Consider the following 15461-nt stretch of genomic DNA (forward strand, 5'->3'; position numbering starts at 1 on the left):
AAGATCCCACATGCCGTGGAGTGGCTAGGCCCATGAGCCATGGCCGCTGAGCCTGCGCGTCCAGAGCCTGTGCTCCGCAATGGGAGAGGCCCATGTACTGCAAAAAACAACAACAACAAAAAGAGTATTTGGGCAAGAATCATCATTGGATGATAAAACCATGGATGAAAGCCTATTAGGGAAGAAAATCACACAGTCTCAAAGTATCACCCCACAGAGGGGTATTTATAAAGGTTCCTTAAAAATGGAGACATTTTGGGACTTCCCTGGTGGCACAGTGGTTAAGAATCTGCCTGCCAATGCAAGGGACACAGGTTCCCCTGTGTCCCTTCCCCTGGCCGGGGAAGATCCCACATGCCACGGAGCAACTAAGCCTGTGTGCCACAACTACTGAGCCTGAGCTCTAGAGCCCATGAGCCACAACTACTGAGCCCACGTGCCACAACTACTGAAGCCCACATGCCTAGAGCCTGTGCTCCGCAACAAGAGAAGCCACTGCAATGAGAAGCCCGTGGACCGCAACAAAGAGTAGCCCCTGCTTGCCATAACTAGAGAAAGCCTGCACGCAGCAATGAAGACCCAACACAGCCAAAAATAAATAAATTTATAAAAAAGGACACATCACTGATGTATTTTATTCTTGCCAAAAATGTCTACTTGAATCTAATCATGAATGAACAGTCAGACAAAATCCAAATGGAGGGGCATTCTGGGGAAAAAAAAGGAAAAACTAGCCTGACTTCTTAAAAAACGTCAACATCATGAAAAATACAAAAGGCTGGGGACTATTTTAAACGAAAGGATATTATTAAAGAGTCATAACAACTTAAGATCTCTGATTGGATCCTAGACTAGAGGGAAAAAATCAGCTATAAAGAACATTATTTGGAAGTTGGGGACATTTGAACATAGGTCTAGTTATAGTCTTTACTGGATTACTGGTTTTGAAAGATATTTTTGCTGGGTATAGAATTCCAGGGTGACAGTTTTTTCTTTCAGCACTTTCAAGATGTTGCTATACTGTCTTCTGGTTTGCACTGTTTCTGGCTAAGTTGAGAATGTGACAGACAGTAGTTGCAGTAGCCAAATGCTAGAGAAAGCTGTGCGTTTGCAGGAACCTAGCGCTGGAGAAAACTCAGGGGCCAAAGCAGTGGAGAAAAAAGTGTGCTCTCCAGGAACTTCGAAAGCAGCCACACTGGGAATTGGAAGTAAAGGCCCCTCTTCTCTCCTTCAAAGTCTCTCTAGCACCCTACTGACGAGGCTTAATACCTTGCTGGCTAGCAAAGGAGAGATATTTACAACGAATAGCTCCACTATCACAGAGCAGGCCAAAAGGTGAATTTGGAGCTGAGGCAATAAATTGATAATCAGCACAATGGGATTTTGGCGGTCTTTTTTGTATTCCATTTTGGACAAACATGCCCTGTGTCTTCAGGATCAGTAATGTTTTCTTCTGCAGTGTCTAATCTGATCTTAATCTCAGCTTGCACAGTTGTCCTCTCATTTTTTTAAATCTCTAGCAGTACTGTGTGAGACTTTCTTTCCATCTTCCGTATCTCACAACCTGCTCATGCTTTCCTCTACCGTCTGAATATATGGAATATAGTTATAACTGTCTGAATGTCCCTTTCTACTAATTCTATCAACTGTCATTTTTGCGTCATTTCTTGGTCTGTTTCTTGACTTTTCTTATTATACATGGTAATTTTTGATTTGATCCCAGACATTGAAAATTTTATCTTGTTGGGTATTGACTATTTTCATATTCCTTAAAATATTCTTGAGCTTTATTCTGGGACACAATTACCTAGAAACAGTTGGATCCTTTCAAAACTTGCTTTGAAGATTTGCTAGTCAGGATCAGCCATCCTTTAGTCTAAGGGCTACTTTGACTCAACTTCTAAGGCAATGTCTCAGTGTTCTGGGTACTCTACCTGATGCCCAAGTCAAGAGAACTGTTTTGGGCCATATCTACAATAGACACTATAGAAATCCACGTGTACAAGACCATGAAATCAGCCTTAGCCTTCTTACCCCAAATAACAGCACCAACCCAAATGGTTATCTGGTGTGTATGTTTTCAATATACAACACATATTTAAGCAGAATGGCTCCTAATGCAAACTTTGCTTCATCATTACACACACAGTCACTCCCTCCCTCTCTCTCTCCCACAGACTCAACCCCTCTCATTCCACAAGCTAGTTCCCTTCAGTTAAAAAGCCATGTTCATGTTCCTCATAAAAAAAAAAAAAAAAGGCCCTCTGCCCCTCCAAAATGTTCTTTGATCCCACTCTTCCCTGGCTCTGCCTTCCATTTTCACTTATGACCACCCACTTTCCAAACAGTCATCAATACTCACTTCAAATCCCAACCTCTCTTCAACCCTCACCTGCTATCTTGCTTTTCCTTGTTGAGGTTACCAGAGATTTCCTAACTGTCCATTTCAGTGACTTCTCTGACTCAAGCTTACTTACAGCAAGGACCTCACATTGTTCACCTCTCCCTTCTTGGGAAATTCTCCCCTGCCCTGGATTCCATAACATTACCATCTTCCAATCCTTCCACCTTCTCATTACCACTCTTTGAAAAACTAAACATATTTCTCCTGATTATTAAAGGAAAAATACATTCACTTTAGAAAATCTAGAAAATACTTTCCCAGTCTCTCCTGGCTCCTCGTGGACTCTCCCCTTAGACACAGGCTTCCACCCTTAGCTCTCTTCTCATCCCACGTGTTCTCCCCTGAGGAATCTTATACACAAATGATTCTCAAACCTGAATCTCCAGCCCTCACCCCTTTCCTGCCTGTACATTTATCTTTTTAGAAAATTCAATTTCATCACGACAAAATGTGTAGTAATACACAGTTTAAAAAGTCAGAGTACTAGGCTTATAATGGGAAAGAACAATCTCCTGTCCTATTCCTCCCCTTCCTGAATACCTCTCCACCCCAAAGCTAAATGTCATACATACGCTAGTTCTTGTTTTATCATTTTAGAGATTATCTATTAACTTTCTATTATGGGAAATGGCACTTGTACGTATATCACCGTATGTCCCCACTTTGTTTCTCTATCCTTCCAATACAGTTACAGCATGATTCTTGGGTAAATCATTATTTAGTGTTTATTTTATGATTTTATTAGTACTGATGATCACTGCTGAGCCATTTTCTTCCTATATAATTTATTGTTCTTTCTAAAATTAAAAGTTGCATCATTTTAAACTTTCTATGTCACTACTGCTTAATTTTTCCAAACGATCTAATAGAAAAGTAAAATCTGAATACTGTTTCCTACAGACATATCGGGTTATCCTGTCAGTTCCATTTTCCCCTAATGACATTACTTCTTGAGCCCTTTGTCTTCCTGCTCCAGTCGCATCCTTATAGAAAGGACTTCTGTTCTGGGTAGGAGGCAGAAGCTTTTAGTTCACTTCCAATTCAGCCAGTCCTGTGTTCTAGCACACATGAGTCCCCTGGGCCAATCTAACAGTTGTGATATTTACACAGTATGCTGCTAACCTAAAGGGACACACCTTCCTTTCAGACATTTGACACTGATGTTACAGTTTAAAATACTAGTGAAAGAGATCTTGTATTTCTTCTTCCTGCCCCAGATAAAAGGGAAACAGTTCTTCAGAATTCCCAATGGACATCCTCGATGGTTATCCCCACCAATAAAAACTGAGGACTTAAAAAGTTCCTTTACATTTTCTGCCAATACATGTATTTTAAAGCATTTTAAGAGGTCCTTTGATTACACAGCAAAAAAACAAAAAAAGCTGTCAGCAATGATCTAAAAGCTAGTTTTTCACTGACCTAATCACACAATCTTCTCTGGGGCCTGAGTCTGCTCTGCTGCTTGACTAAAACCAAATGACACCAAATCGTAAAGCCCCTGCACATATCTGACTCCCGGATCTGTCAGAGCAACAGAAGTACATTAATAATTAGGATCCATACTTGAAGCACCTTTGTTGAAAGATGCTGCTCAAGTAAGGAAACATCAGACCACGCAAGACTCTGCACAAAGTCAGTTAATCAAGGGATGAGGGATGACAAGAAGCAGGTGAGACAATGACTAGCCGCTGCAGCTCTTGCCTCCACCTGTGGACGTGTTATCTGTGGTTTGGGTTGGGCTCCCATGTTAATGCCCATTAGAAGAAAGCATCACATAAGGGAAACAGAAATACAATTTTTGTTTTTTAAAATAAAAGTCAGGTCAGACCCAGGTAAACCAAAGCTATGTCATCCAATGAGATGCAATGACTCTCTTGTGCCTTAAAAGCCACGGCATCTGAAGAGGTAATGTGGCACCCGATACACCTCTTCCCCGTTAGCTTATCGTTTCAAAGATGGCACATCTCAAATTACTGGTGAATTAACTGAATGCTGAATGTTTTTTTATAAAAAGGGGGTAATCTCTTATGTAAAATTGAGGGAAAGACAGAGAAAAAAGCAAACATAGAAATAACTGTCACATAGTCTCCTGAAATTCACATGTAATATAATAACCCATGAACTCTTCTTAAATAAGTATCTATATGTTATGGTACAAATAAATAATTATACTTTCAAATAAAACAATAATATAAAAATATGGTATTAAATAAATTTATTAAGCGAGAACTTCAGAAGTCGTCTGACTTTATAAGTGAAATCAATGAAAACTCCTCTGTGCTTTCCATATTAACAAGACAAAACCAAACTTCACCTGTCACTTCTCCTTTCACAGAAGGGAAATTCTAGTGTTATTCTCTCAAATTCAATTCTGGTTTATTTTTTTAGGTCAGAAACATGAATCCGTACCAAAACTTTGTCCTTAATTTGCTCCTTCCTAAGGAGGAATGTCAGCCTTCTGAGAGAAAATGGAGTATGTATGATCTGGAGCATCGATCTGTTGCCTGATTTTCAAGGAAAGCTAGTTTTCGTCTGAGTCAGCTGACTTTCCTTCAGACAATTTTAGTAAAATACATTTAAAGCTTGGTATCGTGAGCATGCAGAAGAAAGAAAATAAAGGCTAGAATCAAAAGCTGATCTAAAATAAACATTCTAAACTGTATGCGATGAATAGTCAGACACTCCCCCACAACTCCTGAAATGAGTCCTGTGCCCAGTTCTAGCCCCAGGTCTGGACTCGAAGGTCCGGCTGACTTTTAGAGGAAAAGTATGACAAAAATAACGGGCAAGACTTACACAGCGTTGGCTGTTATTTCTCAAGGTTTTGTCCTGTGGATGTGAATCACTAAGAACACATGCATTTCCCAAGTTTTAGGAGATAGATAAGGGGAAAAAAATCATCTTTGGGGTTTGCTCCGGTTCTTAAGCTTTGGAGTGTGTAGAGTAACACACAGGAGGCTAAAGCGTAAACAGGTTTTACTTCATTAACAATGAGTCCTGCTGGCTTATCCAACAAAATGCCTATTTCCTTCTGACCCTTTAATTTCCCCTTTACCTACAAATCTGAGGGTTTTAGCCTGCCTGGGTCCCTTGGCAAGAAGGTCAGAAGTCATTGTCACTCTCATCCAGGGGCTCAGGTTTCCGGACTCTTTGACTGGGCTTAGCTGGTGAGAGAGCAATGCTCTCGTCCTCCAAATCGTCATCGTCTTCATCATCCTCCATGTCAATCTCACTGTCCTCTGAGTCTTCCTACAGGAAAAGACAGCAAATACAGCTGAGGGTCCCATCCTGCTACTGACATCATGTCAGCAGAGACCCTACCTTGCTTTTTTACCAGTTGCTCAATAACCAGCAACACCCACATGAAGGAAGAGCTTGCCAGAGTAGCAGTCAGGCTCTGGGGGCATAAGAATGGGGCCAGTGTCTATATATTGCCGGCTGAAATACATATATAAATGTGTCTTCCAACCAGTAACCCTCAAACACCAACGGGCAAGCCAAGGCTGGAGCTGCAAGGTGGCTTTCCCGCCGCCGTCTCAGGAGCACCACTGGATGTGCACGGAAGCTCACTGGAGGCCCAGAGACCCACCTGTGGACAGCAAGAAGGGCAGGGGCTTGGTGGGGGTTGCTTATTTGGGCTTTTGGATGGAAAGCCACTCAGGAAATGGGTGTAAGGAGCAAAATAAAAGACATTCTCTCTTTCATCATCTAGATGAGGGTGACCAACTCAACCAGCTTTTTCATACTTCAAGTCCTGTATCCCCAGTAAACCAGGATGGTCAGTCACTCTATATAGACCATTCCCACCTGCACACATACATGCTGCAATCTCCTTCTTCTTAAAAACACAAAATAAAAAACCCTAAAATGTAACCCCACCTTCCTCTGCAGCTACTCTGCCCTGTTCTCCTGTGGCCTCACAGCAAACCCCCAGAACGAGCTTGCACTCACGCTATCCCTGCTGGCTCCCCTCTCGCTGCCCTCTAAGCACCCACTAGCCAGGCTCTCACCCCTCCCCCCAAGTCCCCCAAGACTGAAACGTTCAATGGACTCAGATCCTATGGGTAATTCTCCGTCCTCCTGTTTGACCCATGGCTGCATCTGACACAGGACTGCTCCTCCTCCCCTGGAACCCCCTTCCTGTGCTCCAGGCCCCCTCCTCTCAGGTGCTCGCCCCACCTCACTTCTTTGTCTTCTCCGTAGAGCTTGCCTGACCTGCTTCCTCGCCCTGACGCCTGCAATACAGGGTCGGCCTTGGGCCTCCTCTCTTCCCTTTCTACTCTCTCTCCCCAAGCAATCACATCTATCCTCATGGTGGTCTTTGGGTGGCTCCCCCAAATTCAACCTCCAGCTCAGACCTGACCCTTGAAGTCCTCAACACCAGCATGTGGACATCTAGCAGGCAGCTCGCACTGAGAATGTCCAAAACCAGACTCTTGATCTGCTCTCAAGTCCCTGCCTCAGGTCTGCCCCCCTCAGGAAATGAAAACTATGCTTTCAGCCAATTAAGCCATGACCAGGGCATTTCTCTCTTTCTCTAACACCTCATGTCCAATTAACAAAACCTAATGGTTCTCACCTTAGAAACATCCAGAACCTGACCACTTCTCACCAGTCTGCTGCTACCGCCACCCTCACTCTGAACTAGACCCCTGCAAATGCCCCCAACCTGGTTCCTCTGAAACTCAGGTCAGCTCTCCTGGGTCTCCAGCACCTCCCCGCTGCACTCAGAGAGCACAAGCCCTCCTCACATCCTGCAAAGCTGTGCGTGGCCCCTGCTGCCTCTCCTGCTGCTCCTGCTGCCTCTCCTGCTGCTCCTGCCCCAGTTCACTCACTCCCAGTCACGCTGTCGCCTCCGGCCCTCGAATTCAGGAACCATGTTTCCTAGGCCTCACTGCCCTACTGCAGCATCACCCTCCTCCTGCCACTCAGCCCCCTGCCCAATGTCACCTAATCAGAGACCTTCCCTGACCAATCAGAAGACATCGACCTCCTCCCTCATCCCTGTCACTCTGTCCCCTAAACCTGCTTTATTTTTCTTATCACCATGACCCCTGATGTATCTGCTTGATGACCGTTGGAATGTAAGCCTCAAGAAGGCAGGGGCTTTGTTCTGTTCACTGCTGTATTCCCCTAACCCCTAACAGTGCTTGGTACATAACAGGCACTCAACAAGGACCTGGCAAGTGAATGAGTGAACAGGTGAAGGACAAGCCCAGGGGGATGTGTGGAAACAGCCTCCTTGAGATAAATAAGGGGCAACAGGCACAGAGGAGATTTTAAGCTACAAATAAGGCATTTACTCAGAAAAGTAGAAAGCTATACAAATGATCAAGCAAATCATAAGAAAAGAGGCCAGTGTCATGAGTTTCCACACCAGACTTTCCCTAATTCTGTCTCAGATGGGTAAGATGGATGGATAGAAGCTATTTAGCCATCCATCCCCTACTTTGTTAAAAAAATTTTGGAGGTAGTCTCTCTGCTTCTCTACAGACTGTCTTCTATGAATTCAAGGCCCTATCTTCTCTGTGCATCTTGCCCAGCAAATCTGAGTGACCTCTCCCCTCCTGTGAATTTCTCTAAAAGTATTCACCATTGGTACCTAATAAATGGAACTGTTTGTACAAGAATATCAGCCCACGCTATGTGCATGCACTAGTGCCATGCTCCAAACACACATGGCATTCAGCCTGATGGGAAGTCTGTGATCTCCATCAGTCCAGTCACCTTTGCCTCTTGGGCCTCACAGCCCTGCCAGGGACTCAACAAAGAAGGCAAGCCCAGATCGATGGACAGTGCGGCCCCAATAACTGGACCCCAGCAAGGATGCCTTGGTTCCCCATTCCATTGGTTTCCCAGTCAGTTATCCACTCAACAGTGCTCAAAGCATCAGCAACGTGATGTCACACTCCGGGCCCTGGTCTCAAGAGAGCCTGCCTTTCAGGTTCCCTCCCCAGAATGGAGCTGAAGAAAAGCCTGGTCTTGATCCCAGCCCTCAGCAGAATCCCTTCTCTTCTAGGTTACAGTTCAGGGGCCTGATAACCTTCCTTGTCTCTTGGCTCAGTGTTCACCCCGCCTCCTCATTAGCACAGGGACCTCTAGGTAACTTCACCACTCACTGTGGAACCCATGTGAGTGGCTTCTTGCCCCAGACACAAGGCATCACTCTTGGGGAAGGCTCTCTGCTGACCGTAAGTGGCTCACACACACACAAATGGAGGTGAAAAAGAAAACCAACCTGTTTCTTGGAGCTGGAAGTCTTGCATTTACCTAAGAGAGCTGGTGCTGCTTCCATCTTTGGAAAGCGAGAATGGAAAGAACAATGAGAAGAAAAAAAAAAAGTAGGGCAAGCACGTTCATTTGAAAAGAAAAGAAATGAGCCAACAACTAGCAAAGAAGAGAGTCTAGCTCCTTGGGAGGTCGAACTCCGCCACAAACCCAACAAAGGGCCGGGCTGAGAAGCAGCACCTCGCGCTAAACTGGTCAGATACACTTAGCTTCTCGGCCAAACTAGCCTACGAGGCTGGCCCAAGACGGCCAAGACCAGGACAGCTCAGGGAGCTGGTCGGGACTCACATCGTCGTCCGAGTCTCCACCTTGCATTGTGCCCACAACGCATTTGCTGGGTCGTCCTGAGGAGAACAAAAGCATGAAGAGAGTATGAAAACCTTGTAGGATACAGGACAGGAAACGGCCTTCAAGATTTGCTTTCCTTTAGAAAACTGGGAAAAAGAAGAATCACATTAAAAAACTGACTTAAGAAAAAAAAAAAAACGGACTTAAGTAGGTACTTTCCTGGTGGTCCAGTGGTTAAGGTTCCGTGCTCCCAGTGCAGGGGGCCTGGGTTCAATCCCTGGTCAGGGAACTAGATCCCACATGCATGCCAAAACTAAAGATCCTGCATGCCACAAATAAAGATCCCATACGAGGCAACGATGATCCCACGTGCTGCAACTAAGACCCGGCACAGCCAAATACATAAAATAAGTAAATAAATACTTAAAAAAAATAAAAACAAAAAACTGACTTAAGTAGCATCCAGCTAATCAGAACTGTGATAGTAATAGATTTTCTGCATTTCCACTTTGAAAAAGAGGAAAAGGGCATTAAAATATAAGCACAAATCATAAATCAGAAAAATAAATATGCATCCTGTAAATATTTTAGGTAAAAATCACTGAATCCCATTATTAGTATACATGCAATAGAATAGATGTGCTCTCTGTTGAAAAAAGAAATATATTCTCCTTTTATGGGCCAGTGTCACTTGTACTTGAATCTATGTCTGAGCTCCAAACAGTAAAAAAAATTTAAGTATCACATTAATTTATCCTTCAAAACACCATCATTATCTAAGTGATTCTCCCCTCCTCCTCTGGAAGTCAATGTTTTCTAGATGAGACTTCTGCAAAAACTCAAGAGCCATCCTTGCTGGGTGAAGGCAGAGAGCTGCACATACCCGAAGGCTGAAAAACAGCCACCGGTGACGCCAGGGCCAGGCCTCAGAAGAAAGGCAGCGAAGGCAGCTCAGAGGAGCTCATTCAGGGCAGGCCTGGAGATGGCCATCAAGAGCTGTTTATGGACACGCTCCCTTGGTCAGATAAAATGCAACTCTTGTGTTGTTTGAAGAATTTATTTGTAGTTTTTGGAAACGAACCCTGTGATTTTACTTCTGCAGGCTGAGTGGTCAGTAGGAGAATTTAGGAAACCAGTGCCCTTACTATGTTCTATTGAGCCAATTCCATACCTTTTTAGAGCCTTGGCCCCCATCCGCAGAATGGGATTCATAACCTCTAACCTCTATTTATATCATGAAGCTCTTAAAAAATAAAAGGAAGAGAAAGGAATCAGAGCATCTAATTATCCTATAAAAAAATGAAATGTAATAAATAAAAATAGCTGAGCCTATAAGAGAAAGCAGTTAATATAGAAGTTAATATAAAACAATAAAGATGATTTACGACTTAGAAGTATTATATACATAAAAATGCAATTTTGTTCCAAAAATTAACAGGTAGTAGAAATGCTTTATAGGCAAATATAGGGAAATTTAGTATCTATCAAAATAACAATTTATATAACCTTTAACCTAAGAATTCCATTTTTAATGATGCAACCTAAAAAAACACTGCACATATGCGGAAAGATGTACCTACAAAGGAAAGAGTGGAAATACTTAAATATATATCAATATGGAATGCCCAAATAAATTATGGGTACAGCCACAGGATGGAATACTATGCAGCTGTCAGAAAGAATGAAGCAGATTTATATTTTACTGACATGGAAAAGGTTCCAGTATATTTAATAATAATTTTAAAAAGCAAGTACAGAACCACACACAATCTGGTCCCATTTAGGTTAAAAAATGTTTCAGGTGATCTTTGTGTCCACATCTGAGTGTGTGTGTGTGTGTGCGCACTCACGAGCACACACTTGTAAATGTGTGGAAAGGTAATTTGGAAGGACACACTCCAAGCCACTGGCCATGATCCCTGTAGGTGAGGGTGTGGGACATGAGGAAGACCCCAGGGGAGCACCTACATTTGCTCCACATATGTTATTGCTTGAATCTTTTGCAGTAAGAAGGTAGAAACTAGAAGAACCTTTTTTTTTTTTTTTTGGCCACACCTCACAGCATGGGGGACCTTAGTTCCTTGGCCAGGGATCAAACCTGTGCCCCCTGCAGTGGGAGCACACAGTCCTAACTACTGGACCGCCAGGGAATTCCCAGAAGAACGTTTTTTTTAACAGCACAGATGCTCATGTAAGTCCCTTATTTGTGCATTAATTCTCTGACCATAAGGGATGTAACCACTGAGAGCAGTTTGGACCCACAACGGGCAGAATTCAGCTGATCAGCAGAGGCAGTGTGTTATGTGGCCTCTGTGAGAAGTACCAAACCATAAATAAGACTGGTTATTCTTGGGGCCAAAGGTAAGAGTATTAGCAGCAAAGATGACCACTGACCAGTTTAAGAGCCAAATCCTGATGAAAAACAGGGCAGTGTGCTTATGGGCCTCGAAACCAAGCAGCCCTGACCCAATCCCGGCCGCCATTTCCTGTGACAGGGCATGGGGCGGAGGGCAAGCAAGAGCCACTGTGGTACCTTGCAAGAGCGCCTCCATGGCTGTCCGTGGCTTGGACAGCCGTCTCTCTTCTAGTTCACTGTCGGATTCATCGTCCTCCTGGATGTCAATGTCGGAGTCATTATTACCTGGCAGCGACACAAGTAGGCAAAACAAAAGGGCAGCTCCGTCATTGCCTCTAAAACAGCTTCTGTCCAGTAAGGCTCTTGTCAAAAGCCATCTGTGCTTCTGAGCCTTTCTTTTGATGCATTTGATTTTACAAGGCTCTTGGGAGTTGCCTGTAGATACTTAGTGAAGAGTTAATGCAAACAACCATAGGCTAGTTTTTTTATAAACAATTTTCCAAAGCAAGAAAAAAGTGGGTCAGTTATATCAGTTAGAAACATTATTCCAGTATGTAAAACTAAAAATTTGACTAGCCAGCTGTCAAGGTAGCTGGGAGTTCTTCGTTAGTTGGGGGAAAAAAACCATTCTCTGTTCAGTCTTAGGCCATGTTACCAGAACTCAAGCTCCTTGAAGATAACACGAGGGAAGTGGAGCCCACTGAAATGGTCAGCAACTGCACCAGAACAAGCCTGGAGGCAAGAGGGAGATGGGTCAGGAAGGGCCTGTTTGGGCTGCCTGGGAAAGATAGCTACCTGGTGACTGGCAACGAAAATTGGTGCTCCTGATATTCCTTACTGGAGAAAACTCATTATAAAGGTAAAGAAAGGTCATTCTCAGTGCAATGGGCTTTTACATTAATTTCTTAAATACTCCTCTGGAGTCTTGTGCAGGTTGAACATTTCCTAATGTAAACCTACAAAAGGAGAGTTTCCACAGTGGGGAGAAAAAACTTTCACTGCCCAGCCCAACTGCTCTGTGCCCAGAGAGTGACAGAGGTTTTAGAAGGATGGAACTGGAAGAATGCAGTTGCTGTTCTCATCACTGACTCTTAAGACAGTTTGGAAGTAGAGTTAATTGTTCATCTACAAAAGTGCTTTGCGTAACTCCTGCTGTAAGAGAGTAATGAAATGGCAGCTGCATCTAGCTGGGCACTGAGGGAAAGTTTCCTGCTTCCTTTAGCCCTGGAGAGAAGAGCTGTACTCGACAGCACGAAGGGGCAAAGCTGGGAGCTGGAGAAAGTGTCAATAAGGGCATCCTGTAAGGACTTCAGTACAATCAAGCTGACAACTACCACCTTATAAAAGCTGTTACAGAGAATGTGATTAGATATTAACACAAATTAATGACCACAAAGTGAAATCACTCTTCAGATTAGTTTTTTTACTTCCTCCAGGAAAATTATGATATTAAATCCTCACCCCATGAAATATAAAGCAAATGATATCATGAATTTTAAACCAACATTAATACAGGTACCTTGGGCTCAGTACGATTTCTTCTGACAAGTCACAGCAATAGACTGAGGACCAAGCATGTAAACTAAAGTTAATACACGCTGACACCGAAATCACCGAGTTGTCAGTGACACGTTAAAATGAGGATGGCCAACTAGGGTGCCGGGATGATTCAACAGGAAAATAATAGACTTTCCAAAAAGTAGTGCTGGGACAAATGGACAGCCACACACAAAAGAATGAGCTAATATACAAGAATTAACTCAAAATGGGTCAGAGACCTAAATGTAAGAGTAAAAACTATAAAACTCCTAGAAGGAAAACAGAGGGGTAAACCTTGGTGACCTTGAATTCAGCAGTTTCTTTAATATGACACTAAAAGCACAAGCAACAAAGAAAAAAACTGATAAACTGTACTTCATTAAAACTTTGTACAGCAAAGGACAGCATCAAGAAAGTGAAAAGACAGTCCAGAGAATGACAGAAAATATTTGCAAATCAGAAATCATATATAAGGGTCTAGTATCTAGAATATATAAGTCAACAATAAAAGGAAAACCCAATTTAAAAATCTGCAAAGGGCTTGAATAGATCTCTCCAAAGAAGATATACAGACAGCCAATAAGCAGATGAAAAGATGCGCCATTTCATTGGCTATCAGAGAAATTCAAATCAAAACCACAATGAAGGGCTTCCCTGGTGGTGCAGTGGTTGAGAGTCCGCCTGTCAATGCAGGGGACACGGGTTCGTGCCCCAGTCCGGGAGGATCCCACGTGCCGCGGAACGGCTGGGCCCGTGGGCCATGGCCGCTGGGCCTGCGCGTCCGGAGCCTGTGCTCCGCAACGGGAGAGGCCCACAAACCACCAAAAAAAAAAAAAAAAAAAAAAAAAAAACACAATGAAATATACTTCATACACACTTAAACTTAAACTTTGTAAGTTTCTCCTTTTAGATCAACACTGTCCAATAGAAATATGCCAGCCCCAGATGCAATTTAAAATTTTCTACTAACTACATTAAAGCAAAAACAGGTGAATTAATTTTAATAATGTTTTATTTAACCCAATATATCTAAAATGTCATTTTAATAAGTAACCAATAGGAGACTGGTTCAAGTTGGCAGAGTAGAAGGATGTGCTCTCACTCCCTCCTGCAAGAGCACTGGAATCACAACTAACTGCTGAACAATCATCAACAGGAAGACACAGGAACTCACCAAAAAAGATACCCCACATCCAAAGACAAAGGAAAAGCCACAGTGAGATGGCAGGAGGGATGCAATCAAAATAAAATCAGGGGCTTCCCCGGCAGCACAGTGGTTAGGAACCCACCTGCCAAGGCAGGGGACACGGGTTCAAGTCCTGGTGTGGGAAGATTCCACATGCTGCGGAGCAACTAAGCCCGTGCGCCACAACTACTGAGCCTGCACTGTAGAGCCCGCGAGCCACAAATGCTGAGCCCGTGCACCTAGAGCCTGTGCTCCGCGACGAGAGAGGCCACTGCAATGAGAAACCCGCGCACCACAATGAAGAGTAGCTCCCCGCTCACCGCAACTAGAGAGAGCCCGTGTGCAGCAACGAACACCCAATGGAGCCAAAAATAAAGATAAATACACAAAATAAAATCGAATCCCATAATTGCTGGGTGGCTGACTCACAGACTGGAGAACACGGATACCACAGAAGTCCACCCACTGGAGTGAAGGTTCTGAGCCCCACGTCAGGCTTCCCAACCTGTGAGTACAGCAACGGGAGGAGGAATTCCCAGAGAATCAGACTTTGAAGGCAAGCGAGATTTCATTGCAGGACTTCGACAGGACTGGGGGAAACAGAGACTCCACTCTTAGAGGGCACACACAAAGTAGTGTGCACATCGGGACCCAGGGGAAGGAGCAGTGACCCCATAAGAGACTGAACCAGACCTACCTGCTAGTGTTGGAGGGTCTCCTGCAGAGGCAGGGGGTGGCTGTGTCTCTCCGTGAGGACAAGGACACTGGCAGCAGAAGTTCTGGGAAGTACTCCTTGGTGTGAGCCCTCCCAGAGTCCAACATTAGCCCCACCAAAGAGCCCAGGTAGGCTCCAGGGTCGGGGCGCCTCAGGCCAAACAACCAACAGGGAGGGAACCCAGCCCTACCCATCAGCACACAAGTTTTACTGAGCTCTGCCTACCAGAGCAACAGCCAGCTCTACCCACCACCAGTCCCTCCCATCAGGAAACTTGCACAAGCCTCTGAGATAGCCTCATCCACCAGAGGGCAGACAGCAGAAGCAAGAACTACAGCCCTGCAGCCTGTGGAACAAAAACCACATTCACAGAAAGACAGACAAGATGAAAAGGCAGAGGGCTATGTACCAGACGAAGGAACAAGACAAAACCCCAGAAAAACAACTAAATGAAGTAGAGATAGGCAACCTTCCAGAAAAAGAATTCAGAATAATGACAGTATGATCCAGGACCGTGGAAACAGAAGGGAGGCAAAGACTGAGAAGATGCAAGAAATGTTTAACAAAGACCTAGAAGAATTAAACAACAAACAAACAGAGATGAAAAATACAATAATTGAAATGAAAACTACACTAGGAGGAATCAATAGCAGAATAACTGAGGCAGAAGAACAGATAAGTGACC

The 15461-nt window shown here is 43.9% G+C and overlaps 1 protein-coding gene across 3 annotated transcripts in view; it reads right to left on the reverse strand.

Annotated features, from left to right (window-relative positions):
- Nucleotides 1-4632: 4632 nt before the first annotated feature.
- The window catches only part of CLUAP1 (clusterin associated protein 1), a 42405-nt gene continuing 31576 nt past the window's right edge, over nucleotides 4633-15461 (reverse strand). Inside the window, exons 10-13 of one of the 3 annotated variants that reach the window (XM_082857910.1) lie at nucleotides 11514-11621; nucleotides 8981-9036; nucleotides 8643-8699; nucleotides 5405-5653 (exon numbers count right to left, since the gene is read on the reverse strand). In XM_082857910.1, the coding sequence (XP_082714036.1) occupies nucleotides 5507-5653; nucleotides 8643-8699; nucleotides 8981-9036; nucleotides 11514-11621 (368 nt within the window). In that variant the 3' untranslated portion in view covers nucleotides 5405-5506. Of the gene's footprint in view, nucleotides 5654-8642; nucleotides 8700-8980; nucleotides 9037-11511; nucleotides 11622-15461 lie in introns of all 3 variants that reach the window. The other 2 variants (XM_082857912.1, XM_082857911.1) reach the window with 2 other exon arrangements.

The sequence above is a fragment of the Leucopleurus acutus genome (genome assembly GCF_964270905.1).
Source record: "Leucopleurus acutus genome assembly, chromosome: 16".
NCBI classification, from domain to species: domain Eukaryota; kingdom Metazoa; phylum Chordata; class Mammalia; order Artiodactyla; family Delphinidae; genus Leucopleurus; species Leucopleurus acutus.